Here is a 27,074-nt window from a genome sequence, read left to right as displayed (position 1 = left end):
TTTTATTGTCTTCTTGATTATGTTCTTTCCTATATTTCTTCAACAAACAAAAACAAATCCAAAATACTCCTCTTTTATATATTTTCTCCATTTTTCTCTCTTCCTTGCTTTGAGAGCCAATAAATAGACTACATATTTCCTAGGGCAGTGCTTCTCAAACTTAACGCAGTGAAGAACAAGGGGTTTTTGTTTGTTTCTTGTTCTGTTTGCCCACTCTATGATAGATTAACATTTTTGTAAAATACAATGAATGACTAGATAAGTGAAATGGCAAAAACACATATACAAAATACAAGCTCATTGATATCACTTTTGGATATCACAGGAAAATAAAATTGTTATAAAAGTTTCTAGAAGAGGTTATTTCAATTTCTGAACGTATCGTCACAAACCAGTAGAAACACTCTGTGGCGGGGCATCGGCTTGAGGACCATGCTCTGAGGAGCGCTGCCTAAAGGCCTGTACGTCCTTCCATCTTCCTATATATCTGCTTCCCATCCCAAGTTCTCATTTAAAACTCCTCATTACTACTATTTCCTCAAATCCACTTGGGAATCTAATCTCTTGTTGCCCATGTCAGTATGAGACATACTGATTACCTCTTCTTCTGAAGACTAATGAAAACACACTCTTATCTTGTTCTCTTCCAGCCTCTCAGGTCCTTTTATCCCTCCCAGCCTGGTGGTCTACATGGCTCCTCCCTTGACAACTTGCTTTTCTGTCTCTATCCACAAATATCTTATTAAATTTTCTGATTTCAACTATTACCTCCAAAAATCCAATTTCCACTTCTAATTTCGATAGAAATCAAGTCAGATTCTATCACCAATTTCCTTATCTCACACAGACAGTGTTATTCAAATTCATGTATTCTTCCAACTCAAATGGCTTGAAATATTTTACCCAAAGTTCCTGCATTGTCAAGTTGTGCAGCAGATATACATTCAGGCAAAACAAAGTCTGTTCTCACCATCTGCCCTATAGAATGGCCTCTGGATTCAGACAGCACTGGGTTTAAGCTCTACCGTGAATAACACTGTGCCATAGTCTTCCTAAAGTTCAGTTTCTTTATGTGAAAATCTGGTGTATATCATTCTACCTACTCCACAGGACAGTTGTTAAAATTAAGTGAAATAGTGGATGGGAAATGCCTGGTACATAGAAAACAGTTGATGTTCTTATCATTATTATAGAAGATTAACTTCTCCTAAAGTTAGTTTTTACTTTTATTATGTTACAAATAATTTTTTGAGAGTTGATGATCTGTCTTTAGATAGAACTTATGAAAATATTTAGTTACTTTTTCTCACTGTTGCTCTGACAACAAAAGATTCTAAACCATTAATAAAAGGAAAGAATGATGGGAAATGGCTCAGATATTTGCATTGATAAGTTACACTTGCAAGCTGAGAGTAAAGTAAAAGGTAATACACATTAAAAGGCATTTAGTTTCCAGCATAGCAACTAACTAGCTGTGTGGTCTGGTTGTCAAGTCACTTAATCTGTCTCAGTTTTCTCATCTGTAAAACAGACATCCAAATGCATGAATGATATCCCTTCTATTTCTTATCTTTTTGAGGTATAGGGGTTTTTTTTATTTCTAAATATGAACTACAGTGAAAACAGGCAATAAATACCAGTTTTATCTTAAATAGTCTTATTTAAGGACAAAAAAAAACACTACTATAATGTTTTAAATGAAAAAAAGCCTATGTATGTAAAACCCTACATATAATGTAAAATATTAAGGATTTGATAAAATGATTGTTTTTTAAAGAAAAAAGGGCATTTGTAATTTTTTATTTGGCACTTTGTTTATAAAATATATAAACATAATACAAAATCCAAGCTAAAATACTCAATGACTACAAACTACTATTTGTTTTGAACAGGGAGTCAATGTTTCACTGTTTAGTATCGACAGCTACCACTAAGTACATGTATACTTGCCAGGAACTATGCTAAGCACTTTACATTTATTATTTCACTTAATCCTCACAAAGAAACCTATGAAGTAAGTCATATTTTCTGTTATTTAACAGATGAGAAAGCTGAGCATCCTAGGTTTGACTAACTTCCTTTAAATCACACCAGCAGGCTAAACACAAGTATCAATCCACAAGGCTCTTAAATGTAGTTCAACATTTCACTACAACAGCCCTCACCCAAAGAATTTCATGCACATTAGCTTACACAGCCCTACAAAGTAATGAAAGGATAAAAAACATCAGAAACTTTAAAAGACTAAACAAAAAATGACATCAATGGAAAAGAGAATGAATATGCTCATCAAAAAAAGGAACCCACCTTCGTGACCTATGACAGATCTGGAAGCTGTCTGAAAGCTAACAATTCCCGCCACATTGTCATTAGCCAAAATGTTCACTCTAACGGTGTCGGAGCTGGGCAAAATTCTACTTCCACCTTCAGTGTACACCAAACTAACTATGATGCTTTCATTATCTTCGGGCTCAGAATCACCCAAAATGGTTAAAATGGCTATCTTTTTGGTTTCACCTATAAAAAAATTAATGGAATAAAAATCAAAGTAACAAAATCATCAACATTCATAAAGAATTCACAAAGGTCCCAAAATTACCTCGACTGTAGGAAGCAAAAATATCTAAGTGAATTATAATAGTTCAATACCATGAGCAGTATTAGTGCCACTATAAACAAATGTATGTTAATCAGTATATCTTTCCATATAGAAGCCACTATAAAATTTTATTACTATAGGCAGATTGTAGAGGACACTTTGAATTATAAAAAATTAAAGAGTAGAATTATTTCAAAGAATTGGGGTTTTATCCCTGGTCTTTAGCCTGGACCTGGCTAGGGAAAGAGTTTCTAAGCATCTTCTGTCTAGAAATAGCTCCCTCTAGGAGAGTGGAATCTTATTCTTTTTTTGGCATTACTAAGAATAATTTTCACCAGGTACTCAAACCAATACCTCCTTGAGAGTAAGACTTAGAGAAAGTGGTCAAAATGGGAAACAGAAAAGAGATGGCAAATTCTGAGTGAAAGAACCAGCCTGAATGAGATGAGTCTTTGAGTAATTAGATAAGATGACAGCATCAAATACTGGTTTCCGGGATGTGGGGAAATGAAGCAAAGACAAGGAAGCAAAAGAGGAATTTAAAGGATGGGTGACAGCAACAAGGGCCAAGCAGTTTACTTTCCAATTTGGTCTAGGACCCCCTCAAAGTACACAGAACATCCCTAAACTCAACACCATTTCTGTTCTTCAGCCTATGGTGTCTCTCACCTAATTCTTACCCACTTTCTGGAAAGAGGATAAAAGGGTGAGAAAAGGCAAGAGAAAGGGGATATGGAGGCATGTGCTTGCTCTCATGACCCTGGTATATTTAATGAATTCAGAGTAACAAAACTGTCTCAAAGACTATAGATTATCTAAGCATCTAAGTTAGCTATAAAATATAGTTCTTTTTATGTGACACTAAAGTTACCATTCAAGGTCATACTAATTTGTATAATGCTATGACTTTATAATTTTCTTTGCTGTTACTAAAGCCACTGGAAAATCTAACTTTAAATTTTCATCTCCATTCCCTCCTCATTAAGTTTTCATTATATCTTTTGAAATAGGGAAAAAAGCTACCAATTACTAACCTGTGCCCCCCCAAACATATCATATCCCATTATTCCCAAAATAATTTACTAAGAAATAACTACTACAGAAATGTTTATACTACTTTAAAAATTAAAGCTTTTTAGATATTTCAAAGTATACTACTTATGCATCATGACCCCCAGTTTCCAAAAAAAGTATATGCAAAAAGTTAAACAATAAAAGATACAATGAATTGCTCCCAGATAAAATTATGAATAACATTTACTTCTTTCATTTTTCAGTATATAGTGATGTTTTTATGAGTATACATTACCATCTCAAATAGAAAAACACTATGTTACAAAACTATATGGAATCTATAAATGCCCAAATCAGGATTTAAACAACGATCTAAGTAAAAATACCCTTTCTCCCATGCAAAGAAGACTATTTTAAACCTATGTACTTTCCAAATTTTTAAATATTAAATTATCGACCAGCCTTGAAAAAGAATCAGTGATTCTGACTCTAATTTTAATTTGTTGGCCAAGTTATATATTATTGTTCATGAAAATTTACAATAGTGATCTCATCTAAGAACAGTATCTAGCTGATCTATCATGACATAATTTAATATTAAGTACCAAAGTCCATAGTATTTATACTTATAAATTATTTTCATTGAAGATTTCTCCTGATTTGTCTAATGCATACTCCCCAGTTAATACACATTTTTCTAGCAACCAACACTTCTTAGCCACATGTTTCATTGTAGATACATGGCTCATTCTTGCAATTCCCTTGACAAAATTAGAGCTATCTTAGATTTGTCTCTGTTTACTTCAAGGCACTGCTATCACATATAAAGGGATAAAATTCACATAGCCCCTAAAACTCTTCCTTGTTTAATAAACTGAAAAGATACATATGCAGGGCCATGTCAGCCTACATACGTCATGTCACCCATTAACAAGCCAATTAACTTCTATTTTTTCAAAACCATACTGTACTTTTACGTATTAGCAAAAGTGTACACAGTAAATAAGAACTCTTATGAACATTATCATAAAAATTGAATATGATGCCTTTACCAGGACAAATTAAAATTTAGAACCATCACTCACCTTCAGCAAAAGTCAGAATGTCTCCAGCACCTATGAAATCTAAACCTTCAGTAGCGGTTCCACCAACAACACGCCATTCGACTGTCACCTGACCTAAGCTGCCCCCTGTCCTGTGGATCATCAATTCCACTAGGGTCTGGGGTTGCTCCTGAACTTCGACATAAAAGCCATCTTCTGAGGTATTGGGACTAATACTGTAGATCACAAATACACCAAAGGCATCACCATTTAATGCTATGACAACTGTAGAAGTATTTGGCTGTCCTATGGTTGGCTCATTTTCAAAACTGGCTGTGATGTTCATGAGGTGAACTTCAAGGAGAGAAATTAGAAAACTCTCATCCATTTCTGGGAAATCATCGGGAAGAATAGAAACTGTGAGATTTGCAAATTCATCACCTTCCAGCATTATGGCCCATTGCCTTGTCACAGGCTCATAGTCACTACCAGCCATAGCCTGACCACTAAAAAGAGATGCGACCCTGGTCATGTTTTTCTTGTAAGTCCAGAAGTCTGAGTGGTTAACAGCTGAACTGATCCACGATGTCATCCAAAAACACTGTGAGCCCTCGGAAGCGCTGAAAAATGAAAATGCTGAGCACGCATGTTCTTTGAGGCACAAAGTGGCACAAGTATACTGGGGTTCCCCCATTGCAGAGACATTCACCCAAGTTCTCCAAAGTGGGTCAGGTACCCCTTGAATTGGCGATTCATAGTAGGACAGTAAATCTTGACCTTCCTCAACTGCAAGAGCCACTACATCAATATCGGAAGTACTGTAGAACAACAACAGCTGACCAAAGTGCCCTCCGCTAAAATGTGGAGTGACAATTAAAAGACAGGTTAAGCACTCAAAGCAATCTATGGACTACATATAGAGAAGATAAATACTAATTGCACATTTCACCTTTTTTTAATTGTATATTATACTTGTACAAACACAATCATGTTTCTTAATTACATTTGTCTTTCAACGTTGTTTTAGCGTGTAAGGAAACGTTGCTAGTTTTCAATCTAACAATACTTTTTTTTAACCAAGCATCTTGTAAGATAGGCAAATTATATTCATTTTAAAATTATTAAACAAAATTAGAAAATTAACTTCCATTACTAGATTTCACTAAAACAATGTAATGATGATAATAGCACAAGTATACCTTAAGGAAATGTAATTACTTGACACAAGGTCCCAAGACCCCATATTTTCTATTTCTGAAGGAGCTCAGTGAACTGTATGCTGCCTCACAAAAGGAATGCAGAAAAATAGAACCTGAAAATTAGCCACTTCAGCATCTGAATGTTCTTTAATTTAGAAGTCAGTTGTATATAAGTTCTAACTCAGTCACAGATGAAAGCAACAAACTTTTGCAGTTAGAGAGCTCAATGATATATAATCCGTTTCACTAATAATAGGTAGGATAAATATAATGAACTCTTTATATTAACAGGCATAATCCATTTAACGAATTATAATAATTTACATTATATAAAAACCACCAAACTTAAATTATTTAATTGTGCAAGAGATCCTTTCACACAACCCCACAATTCCCATCACCCCCACAGACGCAAGTAACCATCTCATATACCTTCTCCTGACAGTTATGTTAGCACAGGAACTTCTCTCCAGAGGCTCTTGAACACGATAAACCGACTGAACAAAGGCTACTGTACCATAAGGATTATCATTGGCGGGAATAATAATATTTGCCACTCGATCTAACCCAATAGTACCTCCACCAGAGGCATCAGTCAGTTGCACTTGGATAACCTAAAAATATAGTGAAAATTTCTTTAACAGAATCTCAGTTCTCAAATTAGAAGAATGATGCAAGGGAAAAAATCAAATATATCCATGTAAATACAGGAATAAAATGGTATGTAATATAAACAGATTCAAAGAAACCCCTCCCATTACATTAACAAAATCAACATGTAACAGAATAATCTATAATTAACTTTTAATATTACTGCATGATCATACATAAGAAATACAGGCTGTTTAAGTTCCTTAATATTCAGTTATATAATCCTGTGAATCAATTTTAGGATCCTTGTTTATGTTTTCAATAATATACTTTCATGTCCTATACGTTTTTATAAAGAAAACATTGCATATATGTTTTATGAATAATCTATTATGCTTTATTTCCCACATTCTCTTAAATGGAAATTCTCTGACAAACTTAAAAAACATCATATTATAATGCCACCTAAATTTAGAGAGAAGGAAAGAGAAATGTTATAGGTATTAACTAATATCTAACATTTTAGGAGTGAATAATGACATAATTAGCATTCAAATGAAATTTTATAGACTTCCCTTCTATGAAAATTTGATACCATTACAAAATAAATGCTATTAAATATAATTTTATGAGATGCAGGCTTTAATACTACTTAAATTTCATAAAATAAAATTATCTTCAGGCAATATGTGTTAGTGATGAATCAACTCTCCCACTGAGACTCTATTTTTATTTTCCACCTTGCTGCTTCATCATGAAAAATAAGTATCAGGCAGACATATCTAGCATGGTATTTGTCACATACTAAATCCTCAAAACTGTTAAAGAATAAATGAATAAATTAGTGAAAAATCAAAATCTAAATTAAGATTGGCCCATCTTCAAGCCAAAAGGGAGATTGGATACAAATTAAAAGTTGATATGGAAAAATGTAGAAAAATTATGACAGATGTATATGAATTTAATCATTTAATCAAAATGTTGAAAAATACAATGTAATTGTACAAAATTTTCCACTTGTAAACTCGTAGGTATATAAGACCTACTTCTAAAATAGTCTTGTTTTTATGAAAGGATCACTTTCACACTTCCATATTTTGAATATTCTTGCAAAAATAATTTGACATCCTCTATAAAAGTCACAATAACAGCCATCTGTTCTAGTCACTATAAGACAAGGTATGATTTACAGTGTCATTCTATACTAGCCATTCCTCTCACCTCTTCAATCTCCGGAACGTCGTCAGCCAGGACCTCTAACAACAAGGTTTGAATGGTTTCCCCAGGGGCAAAGGTCACATTACCTGAGACAACTCGCAGGTCGCCAGTAGCAAGCTGTCCATTAATGGTGGCAACCCACTGAACAGTAACATTGCCGAGTGTCCCAGAATTTCGAATTATTGGCAGGTTTACCTTCACTGAGTTAAACTCAGGTTCCTCTACAATAAGTCTAGTAATCTGAAAACCTAAAGGGCAGAGTAGAGTTCATTTCAAATACAAAATAAAACTGAGTCAACACAAAGCTAACCAACTGACATCCTACAGTTGCTTTTATCCCCTTAAGCAATATAAGTAGTTAAACCCCATAAAATCAGAGTAACATGCTGTGATACAAATTGGTCAGGTCTGCCAACATTTCTAAATTATTTTTCATTATGATAGAAGCAGAAATCACAAACTCAGATGCCCACAGGGGTCAGGCATAAACCGGTTGTGAAGGAAGTGGGTCTAGAGAGCTCTGTGGCTAACTGCACAGTGCAAGCCTGGTCCAAAGGTTGCTATTTTGCTCCCACAATGGAAGCTATGCAGGAAAGAGGGCTCAGTGTTGCCAGATTTTCCTACTTATTGAAAAAGCCCAGAAATCCATATTTTTTGTAAATTTCTGTAAATTAAATTAACCTTTAAATAATTGAGATTCATAAAATATATCTAGGGGCCAGATCTGACCTAAAAGTCTAAAAGTTTGTGACTTCCATATGTATGCTAATAGGTTGATTTTTTTTTTAAATAACCACTAACTACTGTCAATGAGTATAGACAGACATTGTATTTATCAGTAATAGCAAGTTAAAAAGAAAGCATAATCAAATTGATTCTGCATCTCTAAAAATAAAGAACTATATGATCTATACAGACAAGTAAATGAGAGACATAAACTAGTCTGGTTACCAAATAATCCATAGGGGTCATCAGAGGCTTCAATAATAATGATCGCCTCTGTTAACACCCCTAGTTTGGCTCCTCCTGTTGTTTCATTCAGCAGTTGCACAAGAAAAGATTCTTCAAGCTCAGGGTAAACGTCATTAATGATATATATTGGCACAGCTTTACTGACTTCTCCTTCTAGCAAGACCACATCTGATGAAGCTATACTATAATCTTCACCTACAAAGACAAAAAGCAAAATGCTAAGACTTATTCCAAAATATGATACACTTTCCATTTACTAGGGAAATAATGATGCATCAAATTTTATAGATATATTTCAAAATACTTTTTTGAGAACACTTACTAAATATATTCTAAACAAGATTTTACCTCTTTTGCTGGAAAAAAAAAAAATGGGCCTGATATCACAAAACAATGAAAAAGATTTCTGAAGGTGTTCAAGTTCATTCCTTCATTTTTAGAAAATTGTATACATAATTTGTTTTATTTGCCATATATATACTGATATAGAGACAGAGATTAGAGATAGAGACATAGTCATTCATTACCGCAAGATAGTCCCTTATCTACAAAAGAAAAAACGTGTACGATACTTTTAAGACAAAGAACAGGAACTAGAATTCTGATCTCAATGGAGAGATAAATTATAATGTTGCGAGATATGGGCATGTCAGTATCATCAATGTTATAGTCAGAAACTGTGAATTTTCTTACCAAATTGTATTAAAAGCTGCTACTGCATAATGATCAGGGTGGCTTTGTTTATCGTCAAACAGTGGTTGGGAAAAGGAGAGAGCCTTCCAGTGAAGCCTGAGAGCTAATTTTCTAGAACAAGCTTTACCATCTGTCAATGTGTAAGGACCTCTAGAGACAGTCAGGCATTCCTCTGGGCTACCCACCTCAAATATGTGAGTATGTGCACACACGCACAAACACACCACTAGGTGAGCATGGTTCATTATCTTTTCAAACAAGTATCACATCCAGATGATTTGCCTTTTCAAAAACCAATCCTGTTATCCCATCCATTCACACTCATGTTCCTTTGAGTGCATACTAGAAAGATTCTAACTGAGTTGCTCTTAGGCAAATCTCTCTTTAGATGCTGTAACCGCACCACCAAAGAAGGCAGTCTCCTAATGTTTGCACTTGGCAGTGAAATATTTTTGCTTATACATAAAATAATTAATGCTAACAATTGCCTCTTCCATGTTCTCCATAAATAAACAAGCAAGAAAAATGAGTCTAGAGACAAAACTGTTGCCAAGCACTGCAATCATATGGCTGTACATTTTATCCCGCATTTCTCAGTTCATTTACATATGAATCCCTTTCAAAAAAGTAAAAGGTACACAGAGAGAAAGCCTAACAATGTTTTCTGTAGTTTACTTTTCATTGGTTTGTGCATATTTTGGTCATCATAGTTTTTAAATTCATATATGATTCTGCTAAGTTTTCATAAATTCTACAGAAATCAGAGTCATGAACGTATGACAAAAGCTCTAGATTTGTGCCTTTAAAAAGATGCAGGAGTAGTATTGTTTTCTGGCTGATTTTTCTAACTACATCTTTGAGTAGCTTTGTTAATCAAGGATAAAATTTGCCTCTAAAACACTTCACTGTTTTAGATTTCTTTACTCACCAGCTATTGCAGTTATTGGCACAGCCTTAAACTTCACAGAAACATCTGCAAATGCTCCTCCTGTTCTAGTCACATTGATAATGGGTCCAACATGGTTTTCTGCCACTCGAACAACTGCTGCCGAGAGCTGAAGAGTTCCAAATGCATCATCATTGGCAATGATAATTAGATGAGCAATGGTTTCTACCTTAGGCCCAAGGCATGGAGAATTTGGAACTAAAAGATGGAAGAACATCGAATATATCAAAATTCTAAGAACTGGCCAAAAGTCATTAAGAAGCCTCAGCAAGTGTCCTTCAGCCACATGGGATCATCATTTGGTGTTTTCTCTCTATTCTTTATATCAAATAATATTTGTTGATTACCATGTACCAGCACTAATCTAGATTGGGGATATGAAAGTAAATTAAACACAAAGTCTCTATTCTTGTAGTTTTACATTCTAGAGGGATATTTATTATAGAATCCTTAGCCAAGAAATAGTTAAGCTACAGGGATATTTTAATAAGTATTGGAAATTTGTCGAAAGGCAAAACATGAGTAGAGTATAATAAATCACCACTTCACATAATATTATAAGCGATAATGATGAAACCTACAGAATTATGATCTTCTAATTAGCTATCAGCTAAAAGTGTTAAAAGTTTTTTTTAACACTTTTAAAAAACAGCATTTCAGTTACAAAATTGAGTAATTTAGTGTCCTGCCCTCCAAGATAAGCTGCAAATCATCATACTCTAAGTTAAATTACTGCCTCTCTGGCGGATTCACTGTCCTCCCTGTTCCTCCCTGCCGCTTCTTAGTTAACAGTCACTCAACTGTCTCATTTGGAAAAGAGCTTCAATGTTACCTCAACGCTGCTGTAACACAGTGTGCACAGCACTTTTAAGGCTCTCTTCCCACTGGTTTTCAAGAGAGCAAAGCTTATTTTGAAGTCATTTAGGACCTTTCAATAACTCTCATTTATTTTCCAAGTTCAAGTTGAACCAGCACCCTTGCCAAAACAATTTTAAAAAGCGAACTTTTAACATAAATTAAGCATCCAAAAACTCTTATTAAAAGTAAACAATTTTGAGTTCATATTTCGAATTTCTCTATCAAATGTGGTATTTGGAAGTATGCAATAATAAGTAAATTTTAACATTTTCGGACAATTTAATCTAAAAACAAGTAACGACACCATTTAATTTCAATAATATAGGCCCAGATCATGCTAAATTATATCATAAAGTCAGAAACTATAAATCAATATAACACAATTAAATTTAACTAAATTAGAAAAGAATGGCAGTGACATAGAGTTATAGAAACAGATGACATTTTCTGAACGTGCAATCTTTACCTCACATTGTTCTAAGCACTTTTCTTATATCAAGTCATTTAATTCCCACACTATCTCTATGTGGTAGGTAACATGTCAGAACTTAGCAGATGAGGAATCCGAGACATAAATATGTGAGGGAGTCACCTAAAGTATTATACCAGTACCTGGTGGACACAATCAAGAGGAATCCTATAAGGGTAGTTTGTCTAATCCCTTGCTCCCTATCTACAATTTCTCATCAAACCAGGTGTAACACCTTTATCACTCCACGATTGCTCATCCTGCCATATGCTCTTCCCCAGGTGATCACCAGTCTTCTCATATTGCTCTCCTGAAAGTTGATGACACTCAGAATACAGGAACAGAGACTCTACCAGGTCCTACCCTTATTTTGTCTATTAAAATTTGAGTCAATATCACACAGATTTGCAATTAATTGTTCTTTAATTATTTTACATTATAGCTTATGCTTATTCAGAACTGCCCCAAGTATGTTGCATGGTTCCAGGAACATATCAAGCATAAAACATATGCCATTGCTTCTCCCATTCCACAGGATATTGATATTCTGCATATACCATCTTATTAATAACTGTTCACATTACTGAATGCTTATCATGTACCAGACACTGTATTAATTTTCACATATATTATATTTAAGTACCATAATATTTTTGCATTATACATAGGAAGTAGGGCAAAAAATGATTATGTCCAAGTTTATTATTATACACTGGAACATGTTACCTGACAGCAGCATCCACAGCTCCTAGCAACTGCTATATGTGATACTCCTTCCTGGTTTTATTTCTATCTCACTCAAAAAACTGTGAGTTCCTTGAAATAATTATTAATTAATAAGATTGTTTATTTGCTATTTTAACTGACTGTAAATCTTGCTAAGAAAAAAAGGGGTGAAGTATTGTGTGAGAATTTTACCTTTGACTGTTATTCGAAATTTTAATGTTAGTTGTTGTCCTATAAAGTAAATTTCCTTTTATAACCTTGGACTACAATTACCTATACTGTGGGCAAGAATGTTGCTTACTATAGAGTATATCTATCCAGATGTTACAGTAAGGTAAAGAAATTTACTTGTAAGAAACATTAATCGATATGGCAGAAGACAGTCAACATGCAGATCTTCGAATCTTACTCTTTAGATTATGTAATTCCAGTTTCCTTAAAAAGGTTTCATTTGCTTTCATATAAATATTATCCTAAAACTGATATTAAATTGATCTTAAATTAATATCAGCAATCTTTCTTCCTTTACTTGTTCCCTTATTCCAGGAAATCTAGATTCTTCCCACCTTTCTATAGTAATATGTTCACTTAGAAAGATGTGACTAATGAACAAGCTATATAACACAATAACTGCTTTCAGCTCCACAAGCTCAAGCCCCACTCTCTACCATACTCTCTCTACAATGCCATGGAGCCACAACCCCAGGAAGTATGGCTGCTACTTTCCAATAGAAGTTGCTATACCAGATCGTCTGCCTAAAGAGGGTCACTTCTCATTCCTCATTCTTATCCCCAACCAGTGCCTTCTTCTCAACTCTCACAGTGACCCACAAATTCACAGGATTTCTTACTGCCACATAGCCCTCTACCCTGCTCTTATGCAGTTGCTAGATCCATATGCTTTTAACCGATACAAAGAGCTCTGTTGGTTAAGGAATCTTCCAGATTAAATCTAGGTGAGACAGGTTCAGGCTCTTGCTCCCAGGGCTGCCCTTGGACTCTCCAGATTGATTCCAGAATGTTCGGAAGCTAAAATATATGGTACAATTGTCCTAGAGGTCAGTTACACTGGATTACATAGACACTTCTGAAAATCTAGTCTAGAAATATAACAGATTTTTCAAACATGATTTAATGTTTTCAAGTGCCGCACTTCCATTTAAATCTTGTAAACTTTTGTAAGATGATCCTTTCAAATTTAGAGCTTACTAAATTTTTTAGAGCTTATTATTTTTATAGATTTTTCTATCATACCAAATTCTTAATTTATTGTTTCAGGATTCTTACTTATAACAACAACAACACACTAATGGATGGCTACTTACTTGGGCGATTCTGTACTTTCTCTATTAAAGTAGAGTTGAGTAGTTCAATAAACACAGACTCTGATCTTTCTGGTTCATCATCATCCAAAATTGAAATAGTAATCTTTGCCTCACTCTGATTGACTTTGAAAAGAGCAAATCCAGAGGCTGGTATGTAGTCCGTTCCTTGAGTTGCCCTGGCTAAATTAGGTGGAAAATAAGACATTTTCTCCGTATCATCCAATGTTGCATATGTGACTATGACTTTTCCCATGAGGCCTTTTAACCTTATTATTGACAGTGTGATATTCTGAGTTGCTTCCTCAACTTCAACAAGTCTGTTTTGCTCAGAAAAGATGAAGACCCCAAAAGGATCATCATTAGCCAAAACTATTAATGTGGCATTAGTATTAACTCCCAAAGAGCCACTGGAGACACTGAGGATTGACACAGAGAATGTCTTATCCAGTTCTGGATCTTCATCTGGCAATATTTCCACAGTGATGTTGGCGCTTTTTTGCCCAGTTTCAAATGTAATGTTCCCAGAGGTGAAGGCAAGATCGCCATCGGGATCAGAGTCTATGCTCCAAAGCAAAGTTACTTGAGACAGAGCTCCATGACTTCTCATAATCTATAAAACATTGATTAAAATGTATTATAAGAAGTATTAAAACCACTGACTTAGATGTTTGTAAATACAGAATGATAGGAGGATATTAAATTTTTATTTTATTTTATATAAGCTGTTCTCAAAAATAGAAGATTCTTGAAGGCAGGGACCACATAGTACCCATTTTAGAAGACCCTCAGAGAGCCCGACTTAAAAAAAAAAAACTGTTACATTGAAACAAGAGGTTTATTGAGCATTTTTAGCTTGTAACTAACCTATAGTTGTATCTTTTCTGCAATTAAAATATATATAATAAAGCAAATGTAATTAAAAAATTGTTACATTTAAGCATTCATGAAAATTTTTACATTTACTACAAAGATGGTATATACTTCATTGTAAGAAATATATGAGTAATATTTTCCTGAAAAGTGAAGCATAAAACTCATTTTTTAAAAACAAATTATATTTCCTTTTATCTTTAATATAAAAAACAAATTCACCAAAAGACCTCTTCGACAGATTATAATAAAATACTTCAAAGGAAAAAACAGCTTTTTGTCAATATGTTAAGAAGAATAAAAAGCTTTAAAAAATGCTCCAAATAAGTCTCAACTAAAGTAATTTTTATTTATTCTTAAAATATAAATGTCGACCCAAAATAAAATTTGACACAGGAATTTTATAAAACTTTATCCTTTCCTGTAATTCTTCTACATTTTCTTTTTTTAATAATTAGTCATCCTTGCAAAAGTTGTTCAATTTACTCCACACCAGTTTACTGAAGATCTGCTAGACGAGTACAGAAGAGATAATGTTTTGAGTGATCTTTGTTCATTTGTATAGAGTCAGGAAGCTGAGCAAGCTTCTAGCTCCTCTGAGTTATTTAACAATAGAATCCTAGTAGAACAATGCAGAGTAGACACACAGAGATGTGTGTGCATGCAAGCACACATACTATATACAGTTGTTATTATTACTGTTCACAAACATTTTGGATTTTCTTTCCTTCTGGAAGAGAAATAAGACAGGACTGCAATTCTCTACCAGTTAATATTAGCATAGTCATGTGACTTGCTTTGGCCAAGGACGTGTCAGTGGAAATGCTATAAATTGCTTCCAGAAAGAAGCTGTGAGTAAGTATGCAGTTCTCCACATCCACGCCTCCCGCCTCCATGGAAATACAAGCACCTATGGAGATGTGTTCTCTATAATCCTCAACCCCTAAGTGATGATAGCCAACTTGTTTGTCACTCATGACAAACAAGTCTCTGTTGTATCAAACCACTGAGATTTTGGAGACATTGTTACCACAGCCTATCTGAATTAATTAATATAAAAATCTATGTGGAACAGCTCCATTACATTCCTTACCGAGCCAGGAATCTTCAGAATCATAAGATGAATTTGCAAAACTAAATATAAAGACAAACACCAAATCACTATTCAATTATCAATTTGTATTGTTTATGCCACTAGGCTCATTCCTCTCTACCTAATAGAAAAAAACTAACATAAAGCACACCTTCATAATACAATAAAACAGTTTTGAAAGAACAATAGTATCTAGGACTGGAAGGGGAAAATGTACTCACATTTAATATAACAGTGCTGTATCCATCTTCTGGTTCAGTTCCGCTGACAAAGAGTGACTCGGGGCTAAATTCAAATACACCATGAGCATGGTCAGAGGCGGCAATTGTCACTAGAATTTGCGAAGCCACTCCTAGACTGGCTGCATGAATGTTTCAACAAATAGTAAGAAAATGTTAATCAGTAATTTACAAACCAAAGAAAAAGGCAGGGAACAATGTTTTGAAAAGAGTTATGCCATTCATTGAGTACTTCTAATCTGTTTCAGAAAGAAAGGCAGACACACAAATGGTTGCCACACATATTCATGCTTTTTAGGACCTTTCTCTACTTTGGCATCAACATGATATACAAGTGCTGCATAAGCATTTGCAGATGAATAAGGAAAACTAGTTTTTCTTTTTCTTCTCTATGAAAGAGAACATTCTTCCACACAGAGTGTATAAGGAAAGTCTCCCACGACCTTTGCTGACCTTAGAAGAACATGAGCCAAATGACTCTTACCTTTATGAAACAGTAGCTTCCCTACAACTTTTGTCAATCTGACTGAATGGATTCTTGCTTTCCAAATGTGCATTAATTCTAGGCCTATTTTTCATTATATTATGATATTATAGATCTATCCTTCCTGGTCCCAAATGGTCCAATCTTATAACTAAAAAGATATAAAGATCTAAAGAAGTATTTTTTACCCTGAGAAGTCTGAGACTAAAATATAAAACCTAAGATTGTAAAAAAGGAGCATTTGAGGTTTAGAAAGAGTTCTCCCTTAAGAAACAAGCATACTACATATTCTCTCCTACTAAGAAAAAATATTTGAGGTAAAAAGCTGAATCATCTTTGTACATGAATCTACTTCAAAAAGCATCCTCTTTTCAATATTCCCTCCCATTAACTGGCAACTTATTCTCCCAGTTTATTTTCTTAATTACTTTTTCTCATTTGTTTTGATTAAATGCTACATCTAAAGACTCATGGTTCTTCTTGTAAAGAAAATCACATGGATGCATGTAACATGAAAATATAAATGTTCTATTTATCTCTTTTTAGGTATTCAAAGCTATATAAAATGTTTTTCAATAATCACTGTCCTAAATGATATGCGAACGAAATTCCTATTACAGTTAGAGTCAGGAAACCGCAGTAGCCTCCTACAGACAGGAGACTGAGCACTGGAGGCAGGCAAAGCCTTGATTCTGACTTGATCACTTCCTAGCTGGGTGAGTATAACATGGAGCAAATAATACTTCATAAAGTTGCTGTCATTATTAATGAGATTAAATATACAAAGGACCTGGACATAGTAGGATCAATAACGTCAGTATTGTTGTCTCTTAAAAAAAATTAAAATGTAGAAAAGTAAATAAAGGCTTTGGAATCGCTGCTTACCGCGTTTGTGAACAGTTGGAAGGAAGAATTCCATGTCCCCATCACCACTACCACTGCCATCAACCCTAAAGAGTCCAGTTACTTTACAAGGATAGACAGAGACATAACCCACACAACACACATTGACACAATGAGAAAAGTGAGAGCTCTTAAAATATCCAGTAGAGAGGAAAATACAGTAATATTCACCCAATGATATGTATTTTTGCACAAAAAATAGAATACTTTAAATGCTATAAGTATAACATTAGTTAAGCTACCAATTGCAAAAATTTCATTCATAGCTTCAGGAAATACTCCACGTAAGCTGTAATTGGTATTTTCCATTTCTGCCAATTTCATTTTAAATTTTCACTCAAACAGCAATGTAAACTGCTTTTAACATTTTTAATATTTAAAACATATATTTGTGTGTGTGTGTGTAAACATGCGCTTAATTCAAAATTAGGGAAATGTATCTAACATTTCCCTCTAGCCACACAAATTTCCACCATATTTACCATTCTTGGACTTGATCACCCTTTTGCAACTGACATTATGGAAAGAACCCTGGGCAAGCAGTCTCAAAATCTCTGCTTCAGCCCTGGCTGTGAAAGATGACGAGCTATAAAACCTTCAGCAAGCCTCTTGGTACCTCACTTTTCTCACCTATAATAGGTGCGGCTTTTTACAGAACTGCTGTAAAGATCAAATAAATAACATTGCAAAAAATAAGGCACTTTGGCAAGATATAAGGACTATAATAAAAAGAAGTGGTTTTACCTTCGCTTCCAATTCATCTTATCCCCCAACCACTATTTTGCCAAATGCTTGCGAACAGAGAAGATAGGAAAGGCAATGGAAAAGAAAAGGAGTAGGATAAACAAGGCCACATTCACATGAATGTGTTTCTGCTGGCACCCCTGACCGTCATGCTAGTTTAAGACATGCTCTGCTCTTCTGTTCCTTTCAACAGGACTGCGATATTCCAGGCATGAAAAACTGATGGCACACAAAACCTCAAATCGTCTTAGAAATTTAAGAGGCAAATGGATTTCAGGAAATATCCAGTGCATGGCTTATCCACAAGTTGTAAGAAAGAGGGATGAAGTTCAACAGTAATGTACTCTGGCTAACATAAAGCATCTATTCAGGTGGCTATGTAATTTAGAATCAATTTTATAAACAGAAGAGTATGGAATAAGGGTTGCTCCCTTGACTCTCAGAAGAATTTAGCTCTACAAACTATTCCCCTTCTTAGGCAGTCCAAGGCCATGATTCAAGGAGTGGAGGCCAGTGTCTAAATCCCTTTACCTTCAATCTCAACTCACGTGGGGAGGCGGGAGGATAACCAGATTCTCGGCCACTATTACTTACTAAGAAACTGCAAGACTGGTTTTTAAATCAGTACTCATGCCCAATTAATACATGGCAATGCATATTGTAGAGATATGGGAAGATATTTCTACATAAAATCACAAGTATCACTATGATCACAAATATTTCCAAAGAATATTTGATGATCCTTATTAATCAATATTAGGTAATGATCACTAACATTTTCTCAGTTACTTAAGTATTTTTAGCTATAAATGATACAAATAACTTTTAAAATAATTTATAGTGACCTTGGATTAACAAAGTCCTGTCATAAAAATAATGATTTGGGGATCTGAAGACATCTCTAAATGACAAGCAAAGGTATTATTACATGCCACCGCCAAACAGGTTTTCCAGCATATTTTTACTGTTATGCAGTCAACGAAACTGGTGGTGTTTAATACTTTCCCTGTCTTGTCCTCCTTTGCTTTCGCCTGGGCTTTGGGAACACAGGGAAAAAAATTGGGGGGAAATCTGAAATCCTATCCCAAAGTCTCACTACATCCTAAAACACAATATTTTTGTCCTACCCAATCTCTCTCCGTGCATGGTTTATATAGTACTATGACTTTCTTTACCAAAACATAAAGATCATATGACAATGGTTTTGTAATGGAAGAAAATGTCCTGATGAATGTCATACCAACTCTCAACTTCTTTCATGCATAAAGGTGATACGGTACATAGCACGTATAATACCTCAGTAGCATCTGATAATCAAACGCATTTAATACTTCTGCAAAAAAACATATATAAATAGTCAACCTGAGTGGAATAAATAAAAATTTTAAGTAGCCTCTCTTCAATGCAGATGAGTTTGGCCATGAAATGAATTTTGACTCAAAAATCTTTGATAATCAGAGCTTTCTGAGTATCAGAATTGAGGATAAAGTATTGTTGACATCTTTCATTGATAATCCCTCATAATAGATTATCCAAAAGGACTAGTTTTTACCTGTGCTATACCTGGAGATAGCTTTAAAGGAGCTACTGTAAAAATTGGAAAAAGGAAGAACGGGGAGAGTTGATTTTAGGGGCACTGACTATGAATGACAACTTTAATTTAGTGATTCAGTATACCTCTTCATCCTAAAAGCACATCTACTTTAGGAAAAGACCAATGGGTAATAAAAAGGGGAAAAAACACTGCAGTAGGTGGTGTCCTTATAATAAACATTAGAGATATTGACTCAGATTTCATCAAACCTCACAGGAAAAAGAATTTGTAAATAAAACTGAGTGGAACATTAACTTCTAAACTAATATTCTAAACTTATGTTGAGAGATGGAAATTTTCTTTTTACCAAAAAAGGAACGATCCATCAGATATTGTCCACCACATATCTTAAGCAATTATTAACATTCAGGCTGTTCTTTTCCAAAACTCTTAATTTGCTCACTTAAAAAAAAATAGTACCATTAATTCAAAGGAATGCATTTCTTTAAAAGAATCTACAATCATCATACTGTGTGGACAAGCAAATATTTGATATTTTTGAGTCACCAATCTTACCTCCTCCCTCCAAGTTTAACAATTCAACTTTAAAAGACTTTTCCAATTCAGGGATAGAATTATCAGTGATGTTAACAGAAATATATTTATATCTTTCTCCTGGTTGAAATTCTAAGGTATCAGCAACACTCTGAAATACAAATAAAAGATTTAGTTATTAGATTATAATTATTCCATATATAAATGTGCAAAATGTGTTTACTATGTCCCAATTTATTATAAGTACTGAAACAGAAGAACATAAGTTAAATATAAAATTGAAAAAACTTAAGTAGATATGTACAGTGTTCAATATAAATTCCAAATAAATATTCTCCAACTAGCAATGCAGATAACATTTTTATTTCTCTTATTTGCCTACTGAGTAAAACATGTAGGCCAAGTAAATGAGAAATGTGAATAGGTGACATCCGCAAATTCTTAATAAATTAATTCAATGAGATGCACCAAATTCTCTTGAACAAGTATATTTTGAACTAATCAAATTATATCACTGAGCAATTTAAATACTGAGCACATAATAATAGCATTTTGATTCTGAGAATTTTTCCAGGCAATAATAAATACCAGTTCATTGGGCTTTAATCTTTCCTTGATTATACCTGAAATTGCAATTCAGAATACAGATTTTTCCATCGGAAAAGTTTGAATACTACGAGAAAAACAGTTATTTAAATTCAAAGTCTTAAGGCCCTTTTTCTCCTGTTATCTCTTATATAAGCATTTTCTCTTCAACGTATGAGCATAAATTTTAAAGTTGTTTACATTTTTCTAGTGTTAGCTTATGTGGACAACTATGTATCATCTTGTTGAGCTATTAATGACCTTAAAGCTAAACTGAGCAACCCAAGTACCAATTCACATAACCACTTATTTATTAACCTTTTTCGATATTTATCAAACACGTAGCATGTGCATGGCACCATTTTAGATACTTTAGATTCAAAAACACCCAAGATAAATCTCTAGCTCTAGAATCAAGAACATTCCAGAAGAAATGTTAAGTATGTAATAAAATAATTCAATTAGAATAACAATTGTTTTAAAAGATATATAGTTAGCTCGTGAAGGAAGTAATTAACTTCCTCTGTAGTATAGCTATCAATGGAGTAATTCTACAAGTCTTAACAGACAAAACATGTGACTGTCTTAGGAAACCATTTTACTTGACTTTAGCAAAATCTTACACAACTGGCCGTTTCTTTTTCTGGATACATGTTCTTCTCTGGTATTCCATGATATCACATACTCCTGTTTTTACTACCTTTCCAGTTCATCCTTTTTAGTGTTCTTTGCCAATTTTTACATTCCCCTGTGACCTCTATAACTTACTGTTCATCAGATTCTCTGTAGTGTCTCTCCCTCTTCCCTCTCCCTCTCTTCAAGGCTATCATACTCTAAGCTTTTAATACCATTCATATACTCCCAACTCCCAAATTTCTATTTCTAACCTCTGATATCCAGACTTAAATATAATACCTATTTCAAATTTTTCTTATAATTTCTGTCGGAATTTTAAATTAATGATGTTCCCTTAAAATCTATGCCTTATCCACAATCCTCTTCACAGCACTAAACTACAGAGAAATAAGTTGCTTATGTCAGGAATTAGGGAGTTACTTTTGACACCCTCTTTGCTTTATTTATCCTTCACAATAAACAATCCTCAAATCCTGTCATTTTAACTATTTATATTTCTTGTGCCCAACTACTTCTATTACCTGCCTAGTCCGAGATACTACATTCTCTCTTGCCTTGCTCCACAAAATTGACTCTTTACTAGTTTCTCTGCATCCAGAGTCTGTATCTTCTAAGCCATTCTCCAAGGTTCAGCCTAAAGATCTTTTATAAATACACAACTTCTATTACTTCACGTTGTTTTTAAAATAAAAGCTACATAAGCATCTATAAGGCCTAGAATGAGCCAGCCCCTGCATATCTCCTCTTTTGTCACCAGACCTAGCTCTCCACATCCCAGGTGCTTTTTCCTACATTTGGGCCCTTTTACCATATAATTCATGCCATTTTACTAGTCCCAAGTAATTCTTCTCCCTTCATATAGTTTGCTGGTTTTTCCCTACTTAAACTTCACAGCTCTCAGCAGAGATATCATTTTCCCATAGACATCACAGACTAACCAGACTGTGTCAACACCTACCTCTCTCCCAGAGTTCCAACTTTGAACATTTCCCACAACTATAATTCCGTCTTTAATTAGCTGTTTAATATTACTCAAGAACTGCAAGCAAACACCACCTGGATGGTGGGAATCACCTGATCTTGGTATGTGAGAATAAAGTTAAGAACAGTGATATGATTTTCAGTTGTCTCCTCTTCTATACATGATCCTTCCTGGCACCACCACCCCCACCCTCCTCCTAACATACTCATATACACATACTCACATACACAGCCTAAGAATTCTTAACTTGTGTCCTAACACAGACCAGAGATAGCTGAAGCATAGAGAAGTGGTGAAGGCAAAAGTTATCAGGTTTTCAGGGATAAGCAAAGGCAATGGTTCGAAGTGGTAACAAGTGACAAATAGGATGTTTCTGCCCCCGTGAAAATCCTCAGAAACCTCTCCAAGGGTATTAGCTTTCCAACAGTCATGTAGGATGGGAACACAGTTCTTTTTTTATTGTTTCGTTCCGGTTATTAAAGAAAATGCTAATCCAATTGGAGAGTGGGAATGTCCAGACTACCTAGAAATTGAAGACTATCAATATAAGGACTTAGGTATTTCTTTAAGAGGATGCACAGAAGACACTACTAAGCCAAGCTGAGATGTCCTGTGGAATATGTTACATACTGAACTAGGTCAAGATACAATAAATGTCCGGAAAAGAAACAAGGAGTTTGAGAAAAAAGAAATCCAAGGAAACTTTGCTAACTGGAGTACAGCCAAAATTAACTGAATTCAATTAGCCAAGGTTTCTGGGATTTGGGAGGAAAAGGGTATACAAATTACTGAACACTGTACCATGGTGTGGACCTTATTAAAGAAAAAGATTCTTTGAGAAAACAAAACTATGAAAGGATATATAAAATACTTCTTGAGAAGTATAGCCAAGAAGAAATTATGAGCATTTGTTTAACATGAGTATTAGTGATAAGAATGGGATAGTGGTTATTGAGCATTACTAAACACGTGCCATGTATAGTATGTGACACTTACAATGCTGCTGTCAATCCTCAGAGTGATTCTGCTCAGCAGATATTATCTCTCTCTTACAGGTAAGGAAACTGAGGTTAGGAAAGATTGAGTTTCTCAAGGCCACACATTTAGAAGACCAGTTTAAACCAGTTCCAAATCCTAGGCTTTTTTTCTTTTTTCTTTTTTCTTTTTTTTTTTTTTGATGGAGGTAGACAAGAGGATTTAAAATGTATAAGAAACATAATTTTAAATATATCGTGTAAGAAACATAATTTTAAATAATCTGATCAAAACCTATAATATTAAAATAAATAATACGAGTGAAGCCTATGACAAATATAAGGTACAAGAAATCAGTATTACAGCTATTTAAGTGTCAGGCTTCCAGGAACTGAAGTACTTTAATTTACATAAATTTAAAAAGCCATCAGTGCATATTTTCCTTGTTTAGTGTGTCCCAGGTACAGTGCCAAGTCTCTTCCAAGAGAAGGACTATGTCTGTTTTACAAGTGCAAATACCACTTCAGAAGGATTAAATGATTTACCTGGTAGTCTTCGGGGCTGAATGCTGTCAATGACACTGTTCTAAATTCCACCATAACCCTCCCCAGGAGTCCTTGTGCACGAACGATCAATAACCTAACTTCTCCATCTTCCTCCTGCACAGTGACCTGAGGAACACTGCTTGCGGGCAGGGTCATTGTGTCCTCAGGCTGAGGAGGCAGCCCTGTGGAGAACTGTAGCAAGCCTGGTAGATTCAAAGAGAGGCAGGGCATCATTCTTGACCCAATTATCTGTGGAAGAAATTCTTACTCATTTGAAACAATCTTGCACAATTATTTTAATCAACAGGATAATATTCTGGGGGCTTTCATTTAGAAAAGACTTTAGTGAAAGTCTAATTAACATGCTTTTGACAAAGAATATGTTTACTTTTTAGAATGCTAAAAATTAAAATGATAAATTTCCTCTTGTCTACCCTAAGAAAGATTTTTTTAACAGAAGTATCAATAAAAAGAATAGTGATGGGGTTTCAAGGTATATATTATCAAACTTTTGCTCATGTTTGACTCTCCAGAATTCATTCTTGAACTAAAGATTTGCAACATATTTTTAAAAATTTAACTATGAGTAAAAGATTCTCCTAGGTTTCTTATACAGACTTTTTAATAAATGTTCTTACTTTCTTCCTACAAAAGAACTATTATTTTTCAATGCAGAAAACAGTCTCAGTTTTTAGGACAGATATCTGTAATAGTTCCCCAATTAAGAAAATTATCACTTTTCAGCGTAAGACAAAAAGGAATCAATATAAACATACAGTAACAATGCCACTTCTTGAAGCTTAATAAATATAAATTATAAAGTACTTTAATTAGGTGTTAACATATGACACTAGGGTAATTTTTAAAATAAAAAAATTTTTGATAGCCACAAATAGAAATACTTTTATTCATTTTAAATATTACTACATATTTTCAAAGTATATTATTAAACTTCAGAAACTGATCTTTACATTTTCCTTCATAAGCAATGCTTCTCAAAATGGCAGCTTAAAAGTTCAAGAGCTTAGAAGTGAGAGGGTCTAAAGTTCTACTTCAATCATTTGCAAAAAGTCTCCTAAGAATTTCTTAACAAGACCAAGTACACCCAGAGAGGATTATTCTTGTGAAAGGGCTTGGTTACCATATGGATGATCACTCGCTTTGATGGTGATATCTGTCGTTTCCTTTTCAGGATCTATGCTTGCACCACTGGTGGGAGTTGAACCTAGTTTCCCATCTCCAGGAATTGCAGAAACCAGTGTCACACGGAAGTACTCATTAAGCTCAGGAATATCATCATCAAGAACATATATATTTAGGACCTATAAATATAAAAATCCAGAGTCATTAAGCAAGAGGCATATATAAATTTCACTTACCAAAAGAAAATTAAATAGCAATTATATTATATTTAATTGAAGTTACTATTTAACATGACTGATTTCTATACCAACTTAAAACACTAAAATGTAGAGAGAGAGAGAGAAAGAGAGAGAGAGACAGAGACAGACAGGGAGAGAGAGTGATCTGAGAAATTAATTCTTTCAACAATAATGAGTGCTAAGTAGTAACGCTTTGTTAATATACCATATATGATATTATACTAATATGATACATCATATATTCTTTGTATCAAACACCTCAGGGTACAGAGTTCCTAACTGAGGAACTGCATGTTATCAGAGGATGTGGTAGGGTAGTAAGAAAGGGCAATATATAAGTGTCTAGTTCCTCACTAAAGAAAGCCTGACAAACTTAGTAATAGCATTTTAAAAACTAGATTCACAACGGGCCTTAGAAGTCTGGCATAAGCAATATGTCCAAAAATATTATGAAAGGAAGTAGCAGTAACTCAGCCATACTCTACAAAATTTAAGTCAAAATTTGAAGTGAAAATTAATTTTTCCTTCCCTTATTAATTGAACAAGCATGTTTTGATTTCTACAATGTGACAGAGTTGGAAAGGGCCCCAGTCCCTAAGAGGCTGACAGTCTATTGTAGGAGAGAAATCTATAGAAAAAAAAAAAAATTCAAAATGCAATGTAAACATGTCATAATATAGTTATGTACAAAATAAACTGAGAAAGGAACAACTCTACCTGGTAAAGGTTTTACAACAGACATGTTTGAAGCAAATCTTAAAGAATTAGTTTCAGTTGTAAATGACAATGGCAAAGGATATTCCAAATAAAAGAAAAACACTGGTAAAGGCACAAGGGCATGAAAGAACTGCAATTAGATCACTAAGGCTGGAGTGAAAGATACAGGTGGATAATCAGGAGTCAGATCATAAGGACTTTTTATGCTATCATTAAAAAATAGACTTTATACCATAAGGAATGGAATGAAATTAAAGAACTATAAACAAGAGATTGACAAAATAAGTAACATGAATAAGTAACATGGTAGAATGTAAATGAGTGAACAGAGCAAGAAAGGATACAAGGAGTTGAGTTAGGAAGTGACGGATTAGAAATCAGATTCTGAACTAGTGCAGTGTCAATGGAGATAAAGAAAAATAGATGGATTTGAGGTTTGTTCCAGGGATAGAAGCCCAAGGTCTTGATGACTCTACTTAGTATAGAAAGTGAGGCTAGGAAGGAATGAAGGATGACTTCCTGGTTTTTCCCAGAAAGGAAGGTAAGAACAGTTGGAAAACAAGTTCTAACTTCAAAGGCAATCTCCGAAGCACTAATCAATGGGCCTAAAACTATTTGGAGGACTTTTTCTTAAGTGTAGATTTCTAGAGATTTTGATCCGGTAGGTCCAAGGTAGAATTTGAATTTGGTTTTAATGTTAATTTTTAATTAAGAAAATAATACATGGCATGGTCAATGTGCTCAGAGTAGTATAAAAATGACACCTACTACCTAAATCATGTCACTGCTCTTGAACTAAAGGGAACAATAAGTAATATGAAGATTTCAGATGTCTTGCCTCTAGAAAGCTGACAAATGTTGCTGTGAAAAGCAACTCCAAAACATTAAGATACACATTAAAATTGAAGCAATAAATATTTTTAAAGTGTTGAAGCATATCAAAGTAATCGTTCATTTTAGTGAATAAAAGAGTTTGAAACTGAAGACTCTATCAAGGTAAAAAATAAATGTAGTTTACATGACAAGTCAGTACACAAAACAATATTTACCTTTACTATATGTTATATATTCTGCTATTTTCTATTCTATTTTTAAAATCTTGGTCATAACTCACTAAATTGACTTTTAAAAAAACTTGAAAAATACATTTCCATTGTACTTTCCTGTACTGCAGAGA

The 27,074-nt window shown here is 34.2% G+C and overlaps 1 protein-coding gene across 1 annotated transcript in view; it reads right to left on the bottom strand.

Annotated features, from left to right (window-relative positions):
• ADGRV1 (adhesion G protein-coupled receptor V1) overlaps positions 1–27,074 on the bottom strand; it is a 494,515-nt gene that overhangs the window by 383,834 nt on the left and 83,607 nt on the right. Inside the window, exons 25-36 of the mRNA XM_023522723.1 lie at positions 24,940–25,120; positions 23,799–24,001; positions 20,097–20,226; positions 17,225–17,305; positions 15,838–15,977; positions 13,654–14,263; positions 10,258–10,473; positions 8,616–8,831; positions 7,668–7,912; positions 6,288–6,469; positions 4,699–5,510; positions 2,308–2,517 (exon numbers count right to left, since the gene is read on the bottom strand). Coding sequence (XP_023378491.1) covers positions 2,308–2,517; positions 4,699–5,510; positions 6,288–6,469; positions 7,668–7,912; positions 8,616–8,831; positions 10,258–10,473; positions 13,654–14,263; positions 15,838–15,977; positions 17,225–17,305; positions 20,097–20,226; positions 23,799–24,001; positions 24,940–25,120 — 3,226 coding nt within the window. The remainder of the gene's footprint in view (positions 1–2,307; positions 2,518–4,698; positions 5,511–6,287; positions 6,470–7,667; positions 7,913–8,615; positions 8,832–10,257; positions 10,474–13,653; positions 14,264–15,837; positions 15,978–17,224; positions 17,306–20,096; positions 20,227–23,798; positions 24,002–24,939; positions 25,121–27,074) is intronic.

This window comes from Pteropus vampyrus, unplaced genomic scaffold (assembly GCF_000151845.1).
Source record: "Pteropus vampyrus isolate Shadow unplaced genomic scaffold, Pvam_2.0 Scaffold11, whole genome shotgun sequence".
Lineage (NCBI taxonomy): Eukaryota > Metazoa > Chordata > Mammalia > Chiroptera > Pteropodidae > Pteropus > Pteropus vampyrus.
This window is presented reverse-complemented; position numbering and strand designations above follow the sequence as displayed.